The following is an 8,983-nucleotide window of genomic DNA, read 5'->3' on the forward strand; positions in this document are numbered from 1 at the left end:
TCGGGTTTTCTTCGTTGTGTATGTACTACAAGGACATTAAACTTTGGTTTTGATTCCGGGTCCTACTAAATTCTGAACTTGTACCAGGGTAAAAACAAAACCATTGTAATTATGTTTTAATAAAAATTTTTAATAAAAGAGGCGCTAAAGGCTAGAAAACCTTTAGTGCACTAGCCGAGGCTAGGGCTAGCCCCTGTAGAGGATTAATAATTGGTCACAGAATGGAGATTGTTATAAATAGATGTTTTAATAAACATAACCTTGTCAAAAGCTGCATCATTACGGACATGTATAAAGTCGGTGATCTTCGTATCACGGGGGTGGACGGGCGCGGCGTTTTAGACTTCCAAATGAGGGAAAACAACAAAACGAAATTCGTATTATAAGGTCCTAGGTCTAAAAGGCGATTACACAGTCAAACCTACGTTAAACAAGTCGTGACTGGAGGTTTGAATGGCGACGTGCAGTAAGAACAATTTGCGCTGGAGCTGTAGGGAGAGGAAGAAGGAGGTAATAGGAGGACTGTCAGGCCTGTAAGTAAGAATTACTTTCGACGTGAAAACACAGGGGAAGTTACTGGGACGACTGTCTTGCATAATGGCAGACGAGCAGCATAACGGCGACATCTTTTATTCGTCCTATTTACGAGACTTCCACTTGAGGACCCGTGTTCTAGGTTTTGTGATAGTAACTCAAAAGGACCTCTGTGGCCTACGTAGTGCCAGTCGTTTTACTACGGAGGCAGTGGAGGAGCACTGCGTAACGTACGACGAAAGTTCCAAACTTTGTGTTCCGTCCCATGAGATCCCAGAAGACACATGCTCGACAAGAGAAAGTTGGACTTGATGTTTGTGTTACTTAGTCTCATTTTTTGATAGAAAGATACGGTCCGTCTTGTCTGATTCCTTTTAGTTCACGGAGAGAAGGTGTGCAGATTGCTTTGTGTCGGTTGCACAAAGGTAGTCTGACTAAATTTCACTCGACGTCCCCGTATTCTACCTAATCCCGGGAATGCTAATTTGTCAAATTTCCACCCCACCATAAAACCCTCTTTGGGTCGAGCTCACCGCGATCTAAACTTTTATGTTGTATGTCCTTCTTTTAGTGCGTGAAGGAGTGTCTCGGGAGAGGTTGTGTGTCCTTGCGTGTGTACTTGGTTACTCCCGTGCTCTATGTCTACAACACGTGTCTACCTTCCGGGACTGTCCGTCCATCCGGGTAGGGTAATGAAATCGGGCCGGAGTTCTACTTAACCCGGCACGAAAAATGTCATTAGTGTGCAGAGTGTCTACTTTATAAAATTACCTAGAATTACCTAACAAAACAGTTTCGTAAGTCTATTAAGTAACGATAGCCTACAATTCTCGTAAGGTCACCTTATATTGTTTTCACATAGAGCTCGGCCAAAGAGTTTGCAATGGTCATAGGGTGAAAATTCAGTATTTATAGAAATGTTTTATGTGTAATTCTCGAGTTTTGCTTATATCCATTTGAAAAGTAAACTCATTTTTTTTGTGTTTCACGATAGTCTCATTATACCAGACTTTGTTTGGTTGGTTTTGTTTTATATATATTTCATTGTTTTCTCATTTTGTCACCGCAATCCGCCGTACCATTGTTTTTTTTCACCCCAAAATTTCTAGATCATTTTCCGATAAGATTTTTTTACGCGAAAATCCGAAAAAATTTCGTGGGGTTGCTCACACAGACACAGAACTCCGCTCCAGTCTCCAATTGTCCGTTGTCGGCGAGCTAGGAGGTCCCCGCTAAACAACTTCCAGACTCCCGGAAGCAGATGTGGCCTGTGCTGGCCCAACTAGGCGATGTCAAAGATAGCATACCTTGCCAAGCAGGTGTGTTCCGCATTGCCTTGGCCCCTTTGCCTCGGGCGTTTGCCATTGCCCCAGGGTTCCACCCATCCAGACCGCCTGCATTGCGAGACCCCCCGGTTCGCCGAGTCACACATGCGGGAAATGCGGTATCGGGGCGGAGAAGGGTGGAGAGGGGTGGAGAGACGAGTGGGGCGGAGTGGGCGCAGTAACGGACTACCACAAAGCGGTGTTGTCAACAAGGCTCATAAAGCTGTTCGCTCATAGAGAGTCCTAGTCACGTGGGTCGTCCTCGGAGGTCGATGAGGATGACTGTACCGATGTCTACTAATCACGTTATAGATATCGAGGAGATGGTGTTGGTAGTTGTCACCTAGAACCTCTTGATCGTACTTGATTACAACGATTTAGGTGGCCGCTCCGATTTGTCTTCCCGTGACGGTACGTAGGTGACGGCGCCCCAGAAGAAGCCGACTAAAACCAACATAAAACACCGGCTTTTTCATGTCGCGGTGAATGTCCGCGCGCCGTAAACATTTGATGTCGTCACGAGGTGCCCCACGCTCGCCAAAGAGCAACACTTGCCTGTCGCAAATAACTCGGCTATGGCACACCGTGCGTTCTGAAAAAACTATAGCTTAAACAACGCAAGACGACAAAGCAAGAGGCACATCCAGTCACCAAGAGTTTGGAAAAGACAGTCCGGGGGGGAAACCTCTTTTTTTTATTTCGCCCCGGGGGTTTATCGTTTATCAGCTCCGAGTCACCCGCCGTCGTCTCTATACATAAAACCCCACCGACACCCCATCGAACTGCAAAGTATCTCCCACGAGTTTGTAAATCCCAAAGGGTAATTACATGGCCTTGGCCGATCGTCACTGTAAAGATCGACCCCTTTGTGAGGGGCGTGCATTTTTGTGTCACCACTGCAATGTTACTTCCGAGCTCCCTTATTTCCACATTCGTCCCCATTTCACGATAAATGATATCCACCACACACCTGCTAGCGTATCCCCCAGGCCCCGTTCCGGAGGGTCCCTTCTAAATAAAAATTTATAACTTCAATTTTCGTAGTAGACCACGTTCTGAAACTCTCGTTGTACTTCTCTAGATTACCTATAGGAGAGGAGTTGTGGGTATAACTTTCGTCTTTGACAATTGTTCTAATGAAAAAGAAATACCTTATAATAATGTTTAGTTCACGGGTGAGGCGGAAATTTGAAATAAGAAAAATCCGACAGTATATCATAAGAGTATGTACAAAAAGTAAATTAAGAGAATAAAAAAATTATTGATAATTACTAGTATTTTGCACCAGCGGCGTAGCCTTTATTAACCAAATCGTAATTACCACTGGTTTTGTAAACTCTGGGTGACTCTATTGTGACTCTCTTCAGGAAATTCGAGGTGCAGACCTGGTTGCTTATTTCTCTCAAATCTGGCAACAGAGTGGGCAGGGCGCAGTGTCTAATAGTAGCAGTAAGCTAACGAGTACTGAAAGCTTTATTTTGTTTTGATCCAATGCTGCACAACTGAACTGATCCAATGCTGCTGTGAAAGAAAGAAGCTATATCCATGTTGGATAGAATATCCAATTTAAATAAAAAAATAACCTTAAGGGACAACTTGAATGCTTTTTTTCTTTTTTTTCTCTTAATGCATTGCATAAAGATCGGATCGGGAAAAATCGGTATCGGCAAATTGTCAAAATCAAATGATCGGAATCGGATCGGGAGCAAAAAAAGGTGATCGGGACATCCCTATTAATAATATTGTAGCGTGTTCAAGTAACCAAGGGATATAGTCGTTATCAAATAAGTATAAGATGTGCACAGTTATGTAATGCACTGCTGTTGGGGGGAGAGACCGCCCCTTCCATATGAGTGTGTGTACGGCGGGCATGGAAAAGCGGTGAGCGCTGGCTTTATTGCTACTGTATCCGTAGCACCCCAATAGTTGGGACATCAGTAAAAAAAGGATTGCCCCCCTAAGCGCAAATGTCAAACTCCGCCTATGCCTAAAATCCTAACATGAGTCAGCATTTTAGCACTTCCTGTTCCCTGATCTGAAGGTCAATGGTTGTTTGAATGTGTTTTTGGTTGTTAACCTGAAATAAGGTCTGTGGTTAACACAAGATGAAGAGATTATAACGTTTTGTTCTTCAACATAAAATACGTCAGTTGCTAACAAGGGTCTAAATCAGACGACTTAATGTCATCAAGCCCAACATTAGCATCCTTTAGCTTAGCGGTGGTGACGTGAAGTCATGTGACCGTGCTGTAGTTCCTTTATAGCCCAACATTAGCCTCCTTTAGCTTAGCGGTGGTGACGTGAAGTCATGTGACCGTGCTGTAGTTCCTTTATAGCCCAACATTAGCCTCCTTTAGCTTAGCGGTGGTGACGTGAAGTCATGTGACCGTGCTGTAGTTCCTTTACGTAACGTACACACGGTTCTGTCGCGTGCTTCAACGGAGACGCTTCCCATTCACTTTGAATGGGGTGACGTCACGCTTTACCGAACTGCATTGTGGTTCCGTCGCTTTGCCTCCGTTGCTAGCGCTGAAAGTTGAGAAAAGTTCAACTTTCAAGCGTCGACGGAAGTTCCAGCCAATCAAATCATATGCCAGTACAAGCCCTAGCCAATCAACCGCGTGCTTGTGTGTCCGGGGCGGGAGATTAATGTGATTGGTTGTTGGTCGCGCGCCAGACACGCCCACTGGCAAACTTCAACGCAACGGAACCGTGTGGACGTACCGTTAGAGCATTATCTTTTTAATTCAGAAATCATAAAGTGGTGTTAATGTGTGGAGATTATCCTGCCAAACTAAACGTGTGAGAATCATAAACGTTTTTCGCAACACAGATTGTTCCGCAATACTCTAAAATCCAATGCAATAGTCCCATCAGCATTAACCAAGGGAGCTCTGGTGATGCTGATTTCTAGGTCAACCTACAAAAATATGTCATGCCTGCACCACGCTATTCCCCAAAGGCAGTTTAATAAACTAGCTGTGCTGTAAAACCTCACAAGGTGTCATTTCTCAGGTCAGGACACTCTTCTGGCACTAAACTCCACAAAAGGGCCCCGAGCAGACGGCAGGAAATGAGCCACTACAAGGCGCCAGTTTTATCGTTTTAGATCCCGGACTCAGGGTCTGTAATTCTTCCAGACAGATGGTTTATTTGATCTCGGCGAGGACGAGGCCTGAGGAATAAACAAGGTGACAAACGGTGGCCAAGGCCAAAATCCCCTCAGTGAAGTTTGTGTTGGCGATGAGCCGGAAACTAAATCAAGCTCTTCATTCTGTCTGCCCTTGAACAGACCTGAGGGACGGAGAGTGGCCGCACTGGGTCTTACTGCTTAATCCATTTCATTCTTTCTCCTTTAGTTTCTCAGACACCATCATAAAACTGACAGACAGTGAGGAATTCATCTCATATATTCCCGAGGTACGGATTAAGAACCAGGCCGTAGTCTCTGATGTTTTTGTGTCTGCACTGTGTCTGAATTTGAAAAGTCAGGATCACCGAAGTTAATAATTCCTCCTGACAGTGACATAAATGTGCGTAACCAAAGTTAACCGCAATGCATTCACTAGTTGAAGAGACATTAAACACTAAAAAACATAGTTGTGCTCATGCTTGTTCAAAGTTATTAGCCTAATCCTCTGGGAACAATGAATGTCTTTGGTAAAATGTCATATCAATCCTTCATGCTATTGAGATATTTCAGTCTGGATTTAGGATGTGGACTGAGAGACAAAAATGTAAATGAAAGCTGCAGCCACTATTTAAAAAGTGACAGCACTAATGCAAAACATTCAAGGTATACTCGGGAGACTCACAAACTAATTTAAGTGTTTTTGGAGGAAGCTTTTTATTTTATTGCAGTATTTAAAAGACACTTTTCTGCACTTTAGCTGTCAAACAATTCCCCCTCAGAAGCATCTCTTCAAAAGAAATAAAAATCATCATTGTACGGCTTTAAAAACGCCCACTGATTTCGAAATGGACGAAAAGTGTTTATTTCCTGCCCTGATTCTGCGGTTCATTCATGACAGATGAATAAGAATGGAGAACGGTAAAAGCTTTTTACGTCTGCGGCAGTTTTTGGAAATGCTTTTGAAGGTCAGACCGCAGAAATGTCGGGAAAAAAAAAACCGGCTCTGCCATTAAAAGCTCAAAACGCAGCTGCTGATGGCTCTGATCCTTCATTAAATATTAAGAGCGGCTGAGTGCAGAGTCTGGTAACAGCAAAATTGTATGAGATCAACTGCATGACACCGGTGAGATAAAGGAGGGAGAGGAGGAGGGTGAACGAGAGGTGAAGGAGTGGGAAAAGAGAGCAGGTGAAGGATGTGTTGTGGGTTATTTTGTGGAGTTCAGTACCGACGATTACTGTTTCGAGTGCATAAGTGCGTACCAAACGATTGGCAAAAAGCATAATGAGTACCTGGATGGAGCTCTGACTACGGTCAAAAGGTTGAACGCTGGATACCCAACGACTAGCATTTAGATAACGGAATATATGAAACCGTCTACTTAACGGTTGCTAATCTCAAAACAGCAGTATACAAAAAAAAGTTATACATGTGGACTGTGTTCACGTTTTAAGTAACATACATCCGAGGGTGTAACTTTGGTTTGAGAAGTGGGGGACACAAAACAGGGGTCCTCCGCAATGAAACATTGTTCTCGATTTAATTCCATTTCCTGCCTTTCTACAAATATATCAGGGACTATCATGTTAACTAATCCAAGAAAAATGTAAAGTGTAATGAGTGCGCAAACTTATCCTTTCCATGTGAGCCTGTTTTATTTGTGATGACCTCACATCCTCTAGGGGGGGCTTCTAATCTCAGTTAGCATCGAGCTAGCACCAGATGCTAACAACAAGCCCCGTACTCTCTCTCTCTCTCTATGTCTCTCTTCTCTCTCTCTCTCTCTCTCTCTCTCTCTCTCTCTCTCTCTCTCTGTCTCTCTCTCTCTGTCTCTGTCTCTCTCTCTTTCTGTCTCTCTCTCTCTCTCTCTCTCTCTCTCACACAAAATGTGCTTGTGCCACGTACACACAGACAATCCTCCGTGAAGATGACCGCTTAAGTAAAAAATAATAATAAACACATTGGAAAAATGGGGGGGACACAAACGGGATTTTGAAAAGTGGGGGGGACATGTCCCCCCTGTCCCCAGTGGAAATGACGCCCATGCATACAGCTAACCTGGTGACGAAAAGAAGCCAGCATTATTTATATTGCCTCAATTGAGAAGTCTAAATATTTAAGGTAGTTAGCTAGCTAGCTAACAGTGGCTATCATCACGAAACTCAACATTCACACACTGCACATGGTTCACAGTGAACGAAATGCAGAATATTAAGTATTTTAATTGAGACAGAAATGGATATTCTGATTCCTCCCTCTACGCCTCTGTGTCCCTTCTTTTAGAGATTATTTTAAATCTGAGTCATGTTAAAGGCTGCTAACGGGGGGAAAGTCAAGCTACAGACCAATCGTCATCCAAACCACAACAACACTTTAAAACGTCACTATATCTTTAGATGTGGGAGGATCAACATGGCCGTCTTTCAATCTCAGACTCTTCAGGGTCACCACGGGCTCAATAACATGAAATAAAGCTCTAAATAAGAGATAAGACCATCAATCGACCGTTGACCAGGATCAGAAAACACACAATGTGTTCAACTTCAACTATTTAACAACTTAGAATTCACGCCTCATGGTTTTATGCCTCCGCCAAGTAGACATGTTTTAATCTGATTAGTGGACCTTTGAAAGGAATAACATCTGAAATAGCAGAGAGACATTTGGACTTTAGTAGCAATAAAAGACAGTTGCAAATGGTGAATCTCCAATGGGAAAAAAGAGGGTTAGAAGTATAAATAGCAAAGTGAAATGTCACCAAACGTCAAGCAAAGGGATATTTTAGTGTATTAGTATAAATGAAGAAGAGTAATGAATCCAGAAACTGGTCCACAGGAATATATGGCATGTTTGCTCAGAAATGACAAATTGATTATGTGTACCTTTTTTACTCATAGACATCGGCGTGAAAATTACTTAATTTCCGTCTGAAAATCTGGTAAAAATTGTCTTTTTGGAAATCAAAGTGACCTTGAGTTTTTTCCACCATATTAAAATCTGTTTATCAAAGTAGACGCCAAGTGTGAAGAAATTCCCTGAAGGCTTTCCTGAGATATCGAGATATCTACAAGCTGAGGATGGAGGAGAGGTCCCAGCGACTTAGAGTAATGGCAGTAAATGCATTTCAATTCACACAGCCTCGCATTTATGGAAATATATGCTGGTATATAAATAGTATTAATGAATAAATTGATACATAAATGTGGTTTTAGACAACCAACGAGTATGTGTTTCTCTACAATAGAACCATGTGTTGTGTAAATTGTCTCTGATATGAGATGGAAAAGATCGTGGAAATTGGTGCATTTCTGTGCAAAATAGTGGTATTTAAACACAGAAAAAGGTGCGTTTTGTACTGAATTTATCCCGCTTTTTTAAAACTCAATGGCTTAAATCTGTTGTTTATTCTAGACCCTCCAGAAAAACGTGATTCTGCGATCGCAGAATTTACCGCATAATCAGCAAAATGGCGCAGATTTTTAAAAGGCCGCATATTTATCAAAAGGCCGCATAATCCCCGCATTTTTCCACAAAGTTGAGAAGAAAAAAAAGTTAACTCGTCTTGACGTCATCAGCTCGCGCATCACAGAATGTAAACAACACTGTATAGAGTGAACGTGTGGAGCTCACACGATAGAGAAAACACCAAGATGAAAAAATCTAATCCATCTCATTTACCGACGAACATTTCTACTAAAGACCGGGCAAGAAGTGGGGGGAAACTATTCTGCACCCCGTGCAACTGTGTGTTGGAGCATAAGAGAAAATCGACGGTGACGACCCACTTTGATTCATTCAAACATTCGAAAATGCTTTCTGCTGCTGCGGACAAGAAAGCCAAACAACTCACGTTCACCGAGGGATCAACCTCCAAAACCCTTTAGAGGGCTACAAGAAACGAAGTGAGTAGCCTACAAGATTGAAGCTGGTCAGATAACGAACGAGTAAATGAAAACAGAATGAGGCGGAGAAGTGTCTGAGACTGCCAAGGCA

The 8,983-nt window shown here is 42.8% G+C and overlaps 1 protein-coding gene across 1 annotated transcript in view; it reads right to left on the bottom strand.

Annotated features, from left to right (window-relative positions):
* Positions 1 to 407: 407 nt before the first annotated feature.
* Positions 408 to 8,983, bottom strand: part of LOC104949485 (adenylate cyclase type 8-like) — a 17,931-nt gene continuing 9,355 nt past the window's right edge. Inside the window, exon 3 of the mRNA XM_010775845.1 lies at positions 408 to 488. Coding sequence (XP_010774147.1) covers positions 408 to 488 — 81 coding nt within the window. The remainder of the gene's footprint in view (positions 489 to 8,983) is intronic.

This window comes from Notothenia coriiceps, unplaced genomic scaffold (assembly GCF_000735185.1).
Source record: "Notothenia coriiceps isolate Sejong01 unplaced genomic scaffold, NC01 NC01_scaffold00016292, whole genome shotgun sequence".
Lineage (NCBI taxonomy): Eukaryota > Metazoa > Chordata > Actinopteri > Perciformes > Nototheniidae > Notothenia > Notothenia coriiceps.